This window comes from Mus caroli, unplaced genomic scaffold (assembly GCF_978045245.1).
Source record: "Mus caroli unplaced genomic scaffold, Mus_caroli_1 scaffold_16, whole genome shotgun sequence".
Lineage (NCBI taxonomy): Eukaryota > Metazoa > Chordata > Mammalia > Rodentia > Muridae > Mus > Mus caroli.
The window spans coordinates 68,207,453-68,224,220 of NW_028227271.1; the positions used below are offsets into that span (position 1 = coordinate 68,207,453).

At 46.2% G+C, this 16,768-nt stretch overlaps 1 protein-coding gene across 3 annotated transcripts in view; it reads right to left on the minus strand.

Annotated features, from left to right (window-relative positions):
- Positions 1–16,768, minus strand: part of Spag1 (sperm associated antigen 1) — a 64,316-nt gene that overhangs the window by 20,262 nt on the left and 27,286 nt on the right. For all 3 annotated transcript variants that reach the window (XM_021183225.3, XM_021183224.3, XM_085831959.1), the window contains 3 exons: positions 15,314–15,473; positions 4,253–4,528; positions 3,867–3,966 (listed from right to left, as the gene is read on the minus strand). In XM_021183225.3, coding sequence (XP_021038884.1) covers positions 3,867–3,966; positions 4,253–4,528; positions 15,314–15,473 — 536 coding nt within the window. The remainder of the gene's footprint in view (positions 1–3,866; positions 3,967–4,252; positions 4,529–15,313; positions 15,474–16,768) is intronic.

Here is a 16,768-nt window from a genome sequence, read left to right on the forward strand (position 1 = left end):
TAACACACAAAGACACACACACACACAGACACACACACATTCTCTAACAAGGTGCCTTACTACTAAACCACACGAACTTGCATGTTTTTTATCAGCTTTCTAACACTATCTGTGGTTCATTTCTATTGATTATAAAAAGGGTATCAGCAACAAACCGGAAGAGAACCCAGGACTAAGCCTACAACTGTTTATGAGTCATGAGTTTTCATCTTGCACTTTCAGTATCACTAAAGATAAATTTCATCTGCGAGGCCAGAGAGTGTGGAGGTGTTCCCCGCCACACCTGCATCACCTCCATCCCAGCATGCTTTCATTGCTCAAGATACCACAGGGCCAATCAAGATGGCCCAAGCTTGGAATCTAAATTGACAAAATGGGACACAAAACTCTTAGTATTTCCTAACATAGGAAATGAAGGGTTGGGGTTTTCATTCTTTGACTACATCTTGAAAATGAGTGTGAGCCTGTGAATGGAAACGCCATTGAAGAAAACAGTCTGCAACCACAACCACAGCCACAGACAGGTGGTGGGCATCAAAGAGCTCGCCAGGAGGCCGGCTCCAACCAACCCTCAGGCGTCTCCAGTGGGCAAGTCTGTCAGAAGTTGGCAAAAACACCCAGAGGCAGAGAATGACTAGGCAACTTTAGCCTATCTAGACACCCTCAGTAGGAAGCTGTCCAGAGATGTGTGTGTGTTTATACGTTTGTGCGCATGCACTGTGAGTGCCCATGTTTCCAACAACTCCAAGAGTTCTTCTGACAAGCAGAAGTATGATGTGGTTTGGGGTTTTCTTGTTATTTGTTTGTTTTCTTTTGGCTGATAAACAATTATGCAAAAAAAAACCCCACTTTTTAAAACATTGTTTCTCCCACTTTTGCTTAAGCGTGATAGCTTCTTTTTCTCACATGGAGCCTGCAAACTAAAATGTGGAGAAGCTGAGGAACCAGGGGCCCAGAGCCTCATGCATACCACCAAAATTCCCAAGAGTGAGTGTGCAAACAACCTCTGGGAAACACTGCCTCTCCAGAGATACATAAACGTTTATCTTCAGACTGGAGAGTCAGTCAGCGGTTAAACCCACTGCTGTTCTTGTAGAGGACCAGAATTCTTAGCACCCACATAGGAAGGCTTCACAACCGCCTGTTACCCCAGCTCCAGGGGGTCTGATACCTTCTTCCTTCTTCTGGCCTCCTTAGGTACTACACATACATACACAGACACATACACACACAAACACATTGTTTTCAGATCTTGGACTGGAGAGATGGCTTAGCTGTTAGGACCTGAGCCACAGAAGGTGACTCACAACCACCCATAACCCCAGCTCTTCAGGCATTCACATGTGCTACACATGCACACACATGCACACTCATGCACACACATGGTTTAAGTTCCTTAAAAAATTAAATACTATAAACAATATCTTCGCAGGTAAAAAGGTTTCCCTAGTTTAAAATGTCTGGTTTGGTTTTTCTGAGTCAGAATTTAATGTAGCCCATGCTGGCCTCAAACTCTGTAGCTTAGGATAACCTTCAGCTCCTAGTCCCACTGCCTCCATCTCCCAATTGCTGGGATTACAGGTGTGAGACATGACTCCTGGCTTCTCTTCCAAAGTTTGACTTATAATCCCACTTACCTGGTAATAAGAGCTATGGAACTCCCCAGAAAGCAAAGGTTATTTCTGAAAACTAAGTAGGAAACCTCTTTGAAAATGTGTGCAGTCTTTGGAGCTAGAAGAGAATGTTACACACTTTACTAATAAACTATTCCTTGTTCATGTAGATTCAGATATACCCATAGTTGAGCATACTCCTGAAGGCACATCATGTCTTCTTTCCCATTAAACCTGGAGAGGACAGGGACTCCACTGGAAGACCAGCAGACTCAACTAACCTGAACCATTGAGGGTTCCCAGAGACTGAACCACCAACCAAAGAACATACAAGGGCTAGAACTAGCCACCACCACCTCCACCCCCCCCCCCCCGCAAAGATGTGCAGCCTGGTCTTCATGCAGGTCCCCCAACAACTGGAGAGGGGACCATCCCTAAGTCTGTTGCCTGCCTGTGGATCCTGCTCCCCTAACTGGGCTGGCTTATCTGGCTTCAGTGGGAGAGGATGTGCATAGACCTGTAGTGACTTCAGGTGCCAGAGTGATACCCAGGGGGGACCTCCCCCTTCTCAGAGAAGGGAAGAGGAGGAGAGGGGAAGGGGCTGTGTGAGGGGGACTTGGAGGAGGGATGATGTAAATTAAATGAATGAATTAAATAAATAAATGAAAAAATCTGAGAATACAAGCATCCTACTAGATACAATCTCCAGCTTGTCCTGCTGGGATGCTCACCAGGTATCACAGAAAACAGCTAAGTAGGTCAGCCTCCACAGAGGTCAGCCTTGACTAGCAGAGCCACATTCCTGGGCTAAGAACACAGGTCTGAGGTCATGCTCCTAAGCTAAGGCCCTCCCCTTCCTTCCCAGCAGGCCCTCTGCTCTCCTCCAGGACCATCCTCCTCCTCCAGCCCCAGGCTGCAGGCCTGGAGTCCCATCTGGGTTTCCTCTGAGGGAGGACATTAGAAAGAATGCTTAGGTGAGAGGATGCTCACTGCCAGTCACAGCACACCTGCCCCACACTCAGCCACAGCAATGGCAAACATTGACAGGTTCTGTGGGGAATGAGTCAAGATTCGGGCCATCTGATTGTGTTCACAGTAGTATACTCATGCCATGACAGACTGCAAGCTGTCCACCTGATGTCCATTAACTCACGACCTCCTAAAAACAAAGCAGTTAGCTAATGGGAGCCAGCATGCTGTGGATGGAGACAGGCCAAACCAAAAGATAAATGCTAGTCTACTAAACTCCAATCTATACTGGCAAAAACAAAACAACCATGCAATGCAAAGCCTTTTTCAGACACTGGAAGCACCGGCACTAACACGCTTAATCCACATCAACAAGCTGACCAAGTCAATGAAGGAAACTGTTTGCCTTATAAACAGGTCTCACAGATTTATTGTCCAGACTTCTGAGAGTGAAAGGCGTGGCACACTCACTCTAATTATATAAAGCAGCAGGAGGAAACCAGGCCTGTGTCAATCGGTCTAGAACATCACTTCTTATTGTTTTCAGATGTACTCCTAGTGACTTCTTGCCAAAGGGTTTATCATTTAATGGTAAAAGAAAACAAAACGTTTGATTGGTGTGCCTATATTCATCCAGCCTTGCAGGTTACTGAGTACCATCTATGAGTGAGATGCCGCAGAGGACCCAGACACTAAATCCACTACACTGAATGGGCTGGGAGTCTACAAGTGCAACAGGACCAGGACCAGTGTTAGAGCCTTCAATGGCCGGGGCACCAGGAGAAACCTACCACGTAGGCTAGCAGCTGGGCAGAGCTGAGAGTACAACCCTTATCTAGAACAAGGTGGGTAAAGGCCTCGAACACAGGACGGTGAGAGGAAGGAAGTGGTCCAGTTTGGGGAGCAGGTGGTGCCAAGGAACTTGATCTGGAGGGCAATACGCCGTCACTGAATGCTTGCTGGAGACAATCTGAGCAAAACCCAGTAGAAGTTACCCTGGTGGCCAGGTATTCTGCAGCAAGTTACCTCCCGCAATCCAGAGAGGGGAAATCCATACATAATGTATGGTAGGAGCAGGGGAGAAAAGGTTTGTATAATTTTTCAATAGTGTGTGTGTGTGTGTGTGTGTGTGTGTAGATGTGGGGATTTTTTACATTCTCGTCTCAACAACTTATGAGTAGTTTTAGGAAACTAGGCTCTTTCATAGAAAACTTGGGGTAATAAACATTGCCTTCTTCACATTGACATTACAAGCTTCTCTTGACAAACCTGGAGCAGGTTTACCTGTTACAATCCTGGATGCAGTCCCTGCAGTTCCCTTCTTTGAGGTAGCATGCCGCTCTATTTGAATACAAGATGCTTAGCTCATCCGCATTTGCACTTCCTAAAACCACATTTAATTAAACACAGTTACAACCCATTAGCAAAATCACAGTTCTCCAAAACGACAGGACTGCAGTCTCAGCAGCACTGCAGTCAGACCTACTGCCTGCTCATCCTGCAGAGCTCCCCAGGAGTTGTCCCCGCACCCGCCACACGGGGAAGGTAGGACAGAGACCCGCGCAAACCTGCCTGGCTAGCACAGGCTCCGCATTCCGAGTATTGTTCACCGTACCCCTTAGTCAGCAGGAAGGAATGCGGGCCAGCGCCTGTCACCGCGGCTCGCCTACCTGTGGGTTCCAGCTGCGCTATCGCCACCGAGTACTGCGCGGCTGCCTCCGCGAACTGCCCGCCGCGGAACAGCTCGTTGCCCCGTCTCTTGAGGCCGCTGGGGTTGTCAGCGACTCGCGGCTCCTCCGGGTAGTGATTGTCGCCGGTGCCGGCTGTCGCTGTCTCTCGCAGACCTCCCTGATGCTCAGCTCGGGGCCCCGGTGTCCGGCCCCGCCGCGACCGCCTGCCACCCTCGCTCCGGACCATCAGTTTCTTCTGAATGTTGCCCATGGCCGCTGCAGAGAAGGGCGCACCAGGAGGTGAGTACATCCCTGTCCCGCGATCCAGCCTGGCCAGTGCGGGCGGCGCCACCCTGCGGGCGGAGTCCCAGGTCCCCTCCAGCCACCCTGAGTGGGCGTCCTGCTCGGCCTGTCCCAGGATCAACAAGGACCCGGTCCAGCGCCTATCTGCACCAAGCTAGCCGAGATTAACCCCTTAACTGCTGGAGAGCAAGCACCTTTCAAAACCATCTCCTACACCAGACCACACCTATTCAGGTAGAGCTTGCATTTATTCCCAATACAGGAATGAGTGAAGTCACTAGAATTTGATCCATACGGTGATGACTACAACCAAGTTCAGGGCACCATATTCCTTATGTGAACGGACTGGGAGAAAACGGTCATTTGAAAGATAAAGTATTTTCAATTCATTTCAAAGTGAATTCAGCAAAATCATAGAGAGTATATAAGCTTAATGAGGCCTTAAAAATAGTAAAACTTTAGCAAGATTTTGCTGAAAGGACCCAAAGATAGCTGTCTCTTGTGAGACTATGCAGGGGCCTAGCAAACACAGGAGTGGATGCTCACAGTCAGCTATTGGATGGATCACAGGGCTCCCAATGGAGAAGCTAGAGAAAGTACCCAAGGAGCTAAAGGGATCTGCAACCCTATAGTTGGAACAACATGATGAACTAACCAGTACCCCGGAGCTCTCGTCTCTAGCTGCATATGTATCGAAAGATGGCCTAGTCGGCCATCACTGGAAAGAGAGGCCCATTGGACTTGCAAACTTTACATGCCCCAATATAGGGGAATGCCAGGGCCAAAAGAATGGGAATGGGAGGGTAGGGAAGTGGGGGGCGGTATGGGGGACTTTTGGGATAGCATTGGAAATGTAATTGAGGAAAATATGTAATAAAAAAAAACAGTGAAAAAAAAATAGTAAAACTTTTCATTCATAACTGTATGTGGTGACACATGTCTATAATCACGGCTCTTGGAGGATCTGACAAGTTCCAGGCCTGCATGGACTACATAAGAAGACCGTCTCAAAATATAAAAACAAAACTTTGAATTTTCTCCTTAGATGCCTTATTCAAACTGAAGATTTTTAATTCAACTGCAAGTTTCGGGCATTGTACTTCAGCTGTGGTGTCAGTATTTAAAGCAGAGTGACTAAGGGCCTCAAATCAAGGCTTGTTCTTTGTTTTGGTTTTTCAAGATAGGGTTTCTCTGTGTAGCCCTGGAACTCACTCTGTAGACCAGGCTGGCCTTGAACTCAAATAAAGCAATGCTTTTTTAAAAGGCTGGTGGTAAAACGGAGGCCAAGGCAGGCAGAGCCCAGGAGGCAGCCAGGGTTGCACACTGAGGTTTCATCTCAAACAAACAAAACCTAGCTCACAATACCCATCCTGAGCATTCTTTTTTTTTTTTTTTTAAACAATTTCTAATCTGACTTTTCCTGGCTGTGTTTTCCATCCTCCTTCATACATGGAAAGGTCAGAGAGAGCAGGGAGAACCACGTTATCTCCTGAAAACCCATGGTGACTGACCACCCGACCACAGCCAATGAGCTAAGGACTGTCAACACAGTGATAACGGTAAAGGCAACAGCTTTCTCCCAGACAGATTCTCATACATAGCCCAGGTTAGCCTGTACTCATGACAAGTCTCCTGCCTCCGCCTTCTGAGTGTTAGAGATTACAGAAGTGAGCCACCATGCTCAAATGCAAGGTTCATAAAACACCCAATTTGAATCACTAACCCAAAGAGACTCAACTATTGCAACAATAGAACATATTTTTGATAATCAAAATCAATCACAAGACTGGACCCAGTAAGAACACAGGGCAAAACTCCAGTTTTCACTAGTAGCGACTGGAAGCAACTGCTCGAGTCCTCCCTGAAGCCCCCTGGATGTAAGCACAAGCTGGAGAGAGAGTAGACAGAGAGAAGGTGATGTGGGAGAGGAATGGGGATGCGCATGCCTGCTGGCAGGGAAGAGACAAAACCTGAAACCAAAGGGTTTTGGGTTTTTTTTCCTGCAAAGGTAAGCACAGGGACCTATGGGTCTGGTTGGGAACTCAGTGATGGGACAATGCGGATGGACTGTCAGGAGGCAGTGTCTTAAAAAGATACTGTCCCTGGGGTTGCCAGCACAAACAGGCTGATCAGAGTGTGTGTGTGGGGGGGGGGGGGAGGGGGCGGTGAGATCCTCAGGTCCCTGGAGGGATCCCTGAGAAGTCCACCTAAAGGGTAACCCAAGGAGTCTCTTGTGGAGATGGAAGAGTGTTAAGGCAACAGGAGCCTAGGAGCATGGGCTGCCTTGGAAACCCAGGGCATCTGGGGAAAGGTCAGCAACACTGAGCAGTAGGAGTGGCTAGTGGTGAGGCCTCGGACAAGGGAGTGGTACACAGAGAAAATCTGAGGAAAACACTGTCTGTCTGAAAAACACACTAAATGCCACACACCACGCACACGGTGACTTCAATCCCAGCACGCACACGGTGGCGCACAACCAGCCATAACTCCATTTCCAGGTGACTCTGATGCACTCTGAGAGCACCAAGTATGCGTGTGGTATAATTACACACATGCACAGGGTTAGAAAGTCAATCAATCCATCTCAACTACAGTGGTGCACACCTACAACCCCAGCGCTCAGAAGGCCGAGGTGGGAGATCTCAAGTTCCAGCCCGGCCTGGTCTACACAGCAAGACCTGTCTCAAAAAATAAGACAAACAAAAAGCTACACTGTATGACTGCATTGGTATGAAACAAAAAAATATGCAAAACCATAAAGACAAGACTCATGACTGGAGGTGGCAGCTGGAGCTGTGGATGACGGAGCCCCTGCAAATGCGGTGAGACAGCTTCGAGGGGTGACAGAACCATCTCCGGATTAGCCTACGTCTGCCAAATTTGAAAATTATGTTGATGAGCAGGACAGGGTGACTGACTGTCTCTTAAACTAAAGCCCTTCTTTCCAAATAAAGATAGCTACACAACCAGGAGAGGAATGGTGGGAAGTGTGTGCGTGTCTCTGTGTGTGTTGTATATATGTTTGTGTCTGTGTGTGTGGTGTGTCTGTGTGTTTGTATGTGTCTGTTTGTGTGTGTTTCTCTTTGTGTAAATGTTAGTGTGTGTGTCTGTTTTGCGTGTGTGTTAGTTTGTGTAAATGTTAGTGTGTGTGTTGTGTGTTTGTGTCTATATGTTTGTGTCTGTGTATTTGTGTCTGTGTATGTTTGTGTCTGTGTGTGTTGTGTCTGTGTGTTTATGTGTCTGTTTCTGTAAATGTTAGTGTGTGTTGTGTGTTTGTGTCTGTATGTGTTGTGTCTCTGTGTGTTTGTGTATGTCTGTGTGTATCTGTGTGTGTCTATGTGTTTGTGTGTATCTGTGTGTATTTGTGTCTCTGTGTATTGTGTCTGTGTGTGGTATGTGTACATGGGTGTGTGTCTATGGATGTATCAAAGCCAGGGCCTCATTTATTCTAGGCAAACTATCACTGAGCCTTACATCACTGTCATCAGAAACCTGAAGCAGGATGGTCGTCCTAGATTGCTAAATAGATTCATGTTTTTCTCTGATGGTCCCTGTGGCAAGTGCCCCGGATGCAATGCCGCCCCACCCCCCACCCCCACACCAGATCCTCAGAGAGTGGAGCTTCAAGAGAACAACCAGGACTACATAGATACCCTGGAGAGAAAAGAGAGAAAGAGAGAGAGTGAAAGAGAGAGAGAGGAGAGAAAAAGAGAGAGACCATCTCTGACACGTCATTCTGTGCCTTTCCCACAATCATGTATAGATTAGAAGATATTTAAATATGTTATAGTCAAAAATGTGTATCAATTTTTCAAAAACACTAACTTACAGCAAAGGGCACTTTCTTCTTCTATTTTGGCCAGTTTGATAGAAAAATACATTTACTTTTCATAATAACTGGTTATACTAGAAATTTCCCTAGTGATTCTCTACAACACACGTCTGTGCACTGTCTGTGATGACTCGTTTTGTAACCTGTTCATACTGTAAGCTCATTAAGCCTTTGATGTCCTCGTTTAAACTTCACCTTCAGTGGTTCATGTGCTGCCAAACAGAAGTGAGTGGTGTTATCATGTTATGTAAATCAGATTTATCTGGTCTTTATGATTTTGTATATTGTTGCAACTCTTAGAAATCTGTCTTATACCTCCAAATCCTGTGGAATTTCCAGACAAGAGAAATATTTATGTTATTTTTCTGTTTGTGAGTGACGTTACTTTTCTTATATTTCCCTTTAGACAACAGCAGCACTGTAAGAACCTGGATGTTCACCGTGTGTTTGGTTTAGAGACTGGGCTTAGGGAGCCCATGCTGGCCTTGAATTTGCTACATAGACAACAATGGCCTGGAACTTCTGAGCTCCTTCCTCCGCCTCCCCAATGCTGGGATTAGAGACAAAAGTTTCTATGCCAGGCTCAGATGCTCGCTTTGTCTGGCTGCTTTTCAGACTGTGTAAGAGATAAAGTACCAAAGCCACGGCTGTGTCACAGTGAACATTTCTAACAGTCCCGCTAGGGAAGAAGAAACACAAACAGATGGAAGCTCTGCGGGAGACTAGGAACTCTGCCCGGCTGGCAGGAGTCCTTCGCACACATTCTATGAAGCAGAGGTAGAGGAAAGGTGAGGAGAACCTGCTGACTGTGCAGTCTCAGCTTCTACCACAGCAGCTGTCACTGGGGAAACTGACCCTGCGGTTTCTCTGCTCCTTCCATTGGGATCAACTGGGTCTGACAGGTTAATTCCCAAGGAGTGAGCTATTGACCAGAGGCCCCCAAGGCACCCAGAAGATGCAGGCCACTGCCACTGCTCTTGTGCCTACCACAACTAGATGATGAGACCCTCACACTGGCTGCAGATCTTGACCAGGAAACCTTCCCTGTAGGCTGGCCTTCACGGTGCTGGAAGGTGCTAGGCTGGATGCCAGAGGAGAAAAGACAGTGGTCTCACTCTGCTGGATGCTGCATGCTATACCACCAACCTACGGCAAAGATTGCTCTCTGACACAACAGTGGGAAAACTATTTATAGGGTAGCCAGCCGCTCTTGACTGAGTCTGAGGTCTGCTCCACGGCAGGAAATCTGCTCATGGTATAGCAAATAGGATAAAGATCCAAGATTAGGAAAACACAGGCTCTCAGGAGACCGTACTGATATAATCTTATAAATATTCATGTTGTTAAATACTTTCTCAATATTTGTGTTTATAGTCACAGATTCTTTTTCTGGTCAGAGAAAGTTCTTATTGTGCTGGGTAGTAGTTAATATGACGGGACATGTATAGCAACACACCTGCACCCAAGGTTCAGGGGCAGCGAGAACGGATGCAGGCAACTGCTGTGAACTGCTGTCCTTGGCCATTGCATGGCTGATGCACACATGAACCCACAGCTGCCATGGTTACCTAAATAAGACCTGTACAAGATCAAGCCAGTTAAAACTCCCAGTGTGGATACGGGAGGGGCTCCCCAGATCCCACCCTGAGCCACTCCAGCCGGTCGCTGGGGGAGGAAGAGCCACCTCCTTGCCCAGGGGCTATGCTAATCTCCGTATCATCCCAATTTTAGTGTACGAGCTGCCAAAGCGAGCACTGAGGTGCCACGTCCTTAGGAGGTTTACCACTGGGTGGCTCCCAGTGTACAAATGCGCGTGGGCAACAAGGCTGGACTCAACGGGTTAAGAACATAAGTAACAAAATGCAGAAGTGGGGCATGAAGGGGGAAGGAGACAGGGAGACCTGGGAGAGAGTTGGCATGGGGAATGAGGATGGATATAATTGAGATACACTGTATACATGCATGCAGTCTTCAAAGAAGGAATAAAATAAAGCTAAGGAACTGGGCCTGGCCACTAAGGTGGAATTTGTAACCAAGAAGCTGCCCCAGCCAAGGAGATAAAACACTTCTTGCTACATTTTTTCCCATGATCCTCAAAGCTCCCTGGAAAATAAACTATAATGATGAAGAATTCTTTGTTAGGACGGTCTTGTGATCAGACATGTAAAGATTCTAACTTGCTAATACCCTTCTAAACTATAACATAACATTGTTTTACTAAAAGCAACTTAGATTGCTCTCTTCACGTCCAAATCTCAGGGACCTCTTTTTGAATGTTATCAGCTGTGTCACATGGCAGAGGCCAGCACAAGTCTCCAGTTGTGTTAATTCCTTCTTAGACTGAACGGACTCCTCACGAGTTCTGGCATTCTGTGTTGCCTTTACTTTAAAGGCTGATAAAAGGAAACTCCTAAGAGATTTTCTGTTTTTCTGTCAGGACTTTTTTCTCTTTTCTGAATCTTACTTCCCTCATACCCTATAGATAATCTACAGGTAATCTCGGTAAGGGGACCAAGTGTTGAAAGAAAATAAAACTTGAGACCTGTGATTCATGTAATTTATGTCAAATAGCCCAAAGAGTTGTTTGTGAGCTTTGAAACCTGGGGCTGAGAACATAGCAGAACAGGCCAGGACATGCCCGGGCAGGCCCCTGGTTAAGACATTCCTGAGGCTGCTTGGTCATAAAGATAAAGAGAATGACATGTACGGACTGGCCCGGCACCTCCCTATCTCCTGCCCTTCTGACCTAGGTTAAATGTTATCTGTATGTACAGTCTGCTGGTGTTTAAATGGACCAATCATGTGAGACCGCACCAATTCCTCCCCCAGCCCCACCCCTTTTCTATAAAAACCCCTAGCTTCCAAGCCTCGTGGTAGAATCCACTGTCTCCTGCATGAGATACATTTCGACCCAGAGCTCCGCCATTAAACTACCTCATGTTTTTACATCAAGACGGTCTGTTTGTCCATGATTCTTGGGTGCACACCGAATCGGGAGTTAAGTCGGGGTTTCCCCACTAGGTTCTTTCAGTGTCAGGGTCAGAAATGGTTCTCACAGAGCAGAGATCTGGTATGTAACATGCCACAACCATTCTCGTTTGGATCCCTAATCAGAGTAGTATAAAGTCAGTGGTACAACACTTGCCTGGCACACAAGGCCCTAGCTTCAGTCACACACACATACATGCACACACACAGACAAAAGAATCATTTATGTACGCCAAACTAGGATGCACTGAGAATGTAACCTGGTGATGTTTAGCATTGTTTAGTGAAACTTCTTTGCCCACAGTTTGCACCTTTCAACCACTTCCAGTATATAGTCTGACCTCACAGAGATACAGGACCACACTCCAACCATCTGACCCCGAATGACACCAATGTGACAACCTGATCTTTCTAAATGATCTGTAAGTACAAGTAAGGCAGACAAGCAGAGCAGTGGACAACTTTAATCCCAACACTCAGAAGGCAGAGGCACAGAGACAGCTATGAGTTCAAGGCCAGCCTGTACTATGTATCAAGGACCCTATTTCAAACAAAACAAGGCAAAACAAGACAAAAAAGGTATAGGTAACTAGCATTGTAGTTTCCGTGGAAAGTAAATAATTCTATGAAGCATATCACTAGTTCAACACTCTCTCTCTCTCTCTCTCTCTCTCTCTCTCTCTCACACACACACACACACACACACACACACACATGGTGGTGGGGGGGGGGGGAGGTAAGGGATGTTCCAGTTAAGATTTTAAAAAAATCAGAACACAACAAAACCAAAGAACAACATCACTGCTTCCCCCTGGCAAACCTGAACTGTCAACCTTTAAGAAACCCATAACCATCCTTAAAAAGCCATCCTTCCAGAGATAAGGTTTGGAGCTGTGAAGAAAGAATGGACCATCTAAAGACTGCCATATCCAGGGATCCATCCCATAATCAGCTTCCAAACGCTGTCACCATTGCATACACTAGCAAGATTTTGCTGAAAGGACCCAGATATAGCTGTCTCTTGTGAGACAATGCCGGGGCCTAGCAAACACAGGAGTGGATGCTCACAGTCAGCTATTGGATGGATCACAGGGCCCCCAATGGAGGAGCTAGAGAAAGTACCCAAGGAGCTAAAGGGAACTGCAACCCCATAGGTGGAACATTATTATGAACTAACCAGTACCCCGGAGCTCTTGACTCTAGCTGCATATGTATCAAAAGATGGCCTAGTCGGCCATCACTGGAAAGAGAGGCCCATTGGACTTGCAAACTTTATATGCCCCAGTACAGGGGAACACCAGGGCCAAGGGGTGGGGGTGGGGGGACTGGGGGACTGGGGGGGGTGTATTGGGGACTTTTTGGATAGCATTGGAAATGTAATTGAGGAAAATACCTAATTAAAAAACAAAAAAAAAACAAAAAACCATCCTTCAGTAAAGAAAAGCCCAAGGCACCATGACACATTCTGCAATCCCAAACGTTGGGAGGTGGAAGCAAGCCAAGTCAGGAACTCAAAGTCACCAATATTGAGAAATGAGAGCAATACTGGCCATAGTGGCTCATGTCTATAATCCCAGCCCTCAGGAGCCTGAGGCAGGAGGATTGTCATCAGTCCCAGGTCAGCCTAGGCTAAAGAGTAAGAGCCTATCTCAAAACAATACCAACAAAAAGAAGTAAAAGAAGAAAAAAATCCACCATACATATGTGCTGGTGAGGGAGCAAAAAGCCACAGGGTTTCTTAAGAAGGAGGGAGCAGACACCAGCACAGCACAGGGTTTCACAGGGGAGGAGGGAACACACAGCAGCACAGCACAGGGTTTCACAGAGGAGGAGGGAGCACACAGCAGCACAGCACAGGGTTTCACAGGGGAGGAGGGAGCAGACACCAGCACAGCACAGGGTTTCACAGGGGAGGAGGGAGCAGACACCAGCACAGCACAGGGTTTCACAGAGGAGGAGGGAGCAGACACCAGCACAGCACAGGGTTTCACAGGGGAGGAGGGAGCACACACCAGCACAGCACAGGGTTTCACAGAGGAGGGAGCACACAGCAACACAGCACAGGGTTTCACAGGGCAGGAGGGAGCACACAGCAGCATGTCTTGGCTTGAAGAGGTGACTGTGAAGCCATGTTAAGACAGGGTAGTACAGGGAGGACATACACGTAAGCCAGTACAAAAGAATGGCATCCACAATTCTGCTGTCTATAGGAGACTGATCAATTAGTTCTCTGACATGGAGTAAAGGCAATTCAAATGAGTAAGGACAGTTTTCAACAAATGGATCTGAACCTTAGAAAAGTGGGCTAGGTGTGGTGGCGCATACCTTTAATCCCAGCCATGGAAGGAGGTGGAGGCAGAAAGATGCAGACATATTTGAGTTTAAAGGGAGCTCCAGGCCAGCCAGCACTACTTAGTAGGACCTTGTCTCAAGGACAAAATCAACAACAAAAACACAGAAGAAAAATCTTCATGCATTTGGACTAGGCAGAGGATTCACAGATAGGATACTGACAACACGATTATGTTCTAAAATTGAGTCAATTTAACTTCAACAAAATTAAAAACCTTTGTGATGTGAAAGACACTGGCTTTTAGAATAATAAAAACCTGCCACATGGATGGGAAGACACCTGTGGATGAGACTTGGATAAGCCTCAGGCTTGGCAGCACACTTGACGTGATCCCTCACTTTAGAGCCTGGGTCAGTGGAGGCTGTGAGTGCAGGGTGATGCTCTACTGCACAGCAGGTAGGTAAGGTAACCCTTTAAACATAAGCGGGACACTGAGCATGGTAGCACATGTGCGTGACCCCTCAGGAGAGAGCAGATTTAAAGTTAACTTGCAAATGGCTGGCGTCCTGTAGGCACAGCCACTTTAGAGTAAACAGTTGACGAGAACTCTGAATACAAGAGAAAAAATAAGTTTTGGACACTGTATTTATGATGGTTTTGCTTGGTTGTCAACTTCTGAAATTAACTAAAATTTTATAAAAATGGGACATACCACTAAGGGATTTTTGCTTAATTTGAAGTGGGAAGATTCCCTTCTAATCTTTTGGGTGGGAAGATGCAGACTTTAATCCGGGCAGCATCTTCTGTTGGCAGCCTTTATAAGGACATGGAAGCAGGAAGGTGCTGCTCTCTGCCTGCCTGCCCTCTCCTCACTGGCAAGCCCATCCCTGCACTGACATGGGAGACGCTTTCTTAGGGATTTGAGCAGATACTAAAGGCCAGTTGAGACATTCAGTGTCATGGACTGAACAACTACTGGATTCTTGGATCGTTCATTCATAGGAAGACATCGCTGGGTTGGCTGGATCCCAGCCTGTAAGGTATTCTAATAAATCTCCTTTCTCTACATACAGAGAGAGTCTATAAGTTGTTACCCTAGAGAACCCTAACTAATACAATATTAAGCTCTATTAAGGAAAGATGGTAACCAGGCATGGCCTTTAATCACAGCACTTTGAAGGCAGAGAAAGGTGAATCTCTGTGAGTTCTAGAACAGCCAGGGCTACACAATGAATGGGGCCCTGAATAACAACAACAACAAGGAAGGAGAGGAAGAGGAAGAGGAAGAGGAAGAGGAAGAGGAAGAGGAGGAGGAGACTGGCCAGCAGGTAAAGATGCTTGGTACCAGGTCTGACACCCTGAATTCAATCCTAGGACCCATGTACTAGAGAGAGAACTGGCTTCAGCAAGTTGTCCTCTGTCCCCCCACATGTTGCATGTGTCCCTACTCAGCACACAAAATAAATCAATGTCAAAAGAAATTTATAAAGAAAAGCAGTGCTAAATTTGACTGTAGACTTTAAGGTAAAGCTACCACAAGTTTGGGAAACTAACAATTTCTGTAACAACAAACCCACCACCCCCACCACCACCCCGCCTGATGAAAACAGCCGTTTGCAGAACCAGGATGAAAAAGATGCCTCACCCTCATCCGAGCCACCATCTTCACGCTCATCTGCGCTTCCCTTTCCACCTTCATCTCCCGAGTTCTCAACTTCCTCAATAACCATCCTCTTCCCTTTGGTTTGGAGCTCAGAGACAGGCTCTGAATTCTTCAGATCTCTCTCAACCTCCGATAAGGTCTTCTGCAACATAATTAAATGTTTTCCTTTTAATAAAACACAATCATTCTTTCTGGTAAGAATATGAAGAAGTCACTTTAAAACGAATAAACCTGAAAACTCGTACTAGTCTCCTTTTTATAATAATTTATAGTTTTGTCTGATTGTAATAACTATGCCCACTATAAAATAAGCAAACAAACAAATGGATACTGAATAACAATATAAAATAGATACAAAACAGGCTGAAGAGGCAGCTCAGAGGTTAAGAGGACCTGGGCTCAATTCCCAGCACCCACAAGGTACCTCACAACTGTCAGGAACGCCAGTCCTGGGAGCTCCGATGCCCTCATTCTGACTCCTGAGGCACCAAGCAAGCCTGTGGTGCAGACATGCATGCAAAACACCAATACACAGAAAATACATTTTACAAAAAGAGAAGGAGCCAGGCAGTGGTGGCGCACACCTTTAATCCCAGCATGTGGGAGGCAGAGGCAGGCAGATTTCTGAATTCGAGGCCAGCCTTGTCTACAGAGTGAGTTCCAAGACAGCCAGGGCTACACAGAGAAACCCTGTCTCAGAAGAGAGAGAGAGAGAGAAGAAAAGAGAGTCACCTGAACTCCTTGCAGTCACTTAACCCTGCTGACTTCTGAAGAGCTTTTGGTGTTTCTGTATACAGACACTCATGTAGATGGGCAGTTTATGCCGACGAAACTGAAACCCGTGCTGTGCTGTGAAAGATAGTGCTCAGAGTTCTGAGATTTTCTATGCCATCTAGGAAGAAAGCCACTTATATAGCCCCTCTCCATTGAATATTTTTTTTAATAAAAAAAATTGTATTTACTTAGAAGCATTCAGAATGTCAACAAAACAGCCGCAATTTTTTTTTTTGCAATTACAGAGTGGTATTCAATTAACAGAACAACAATTATCTTCGTATAAGCTGCATCAGAGACAACTGAAGATGAAAAAAATAAAACCCAAAAATAAAACCAAAGGGGGGAAAAAAAAAAACCAAACTACTGTCCCCATATATAACTAATTTGTGCTGTGCACCAACAAGAACCTGCTTTAAATTTCCATGCCAATTTACAACCCCCAGACCGTACCAGGCAAGGTTAGTGGCTATTGAAAATACCACCAGGACAGGGCTATCTAAAGACACATTCGGTAGTGTGTTAACTATACAAAAAAAAGACACTGTACAGTTTAAAAACAAATCTTACACAGCCTTACATTTCAATTTTCTTTAAAAGGAGTGAGTTGTGTACAGGGGGGTTAAATGCTTTATAGACAAGGAAAAAAACTGTGCTAGAACC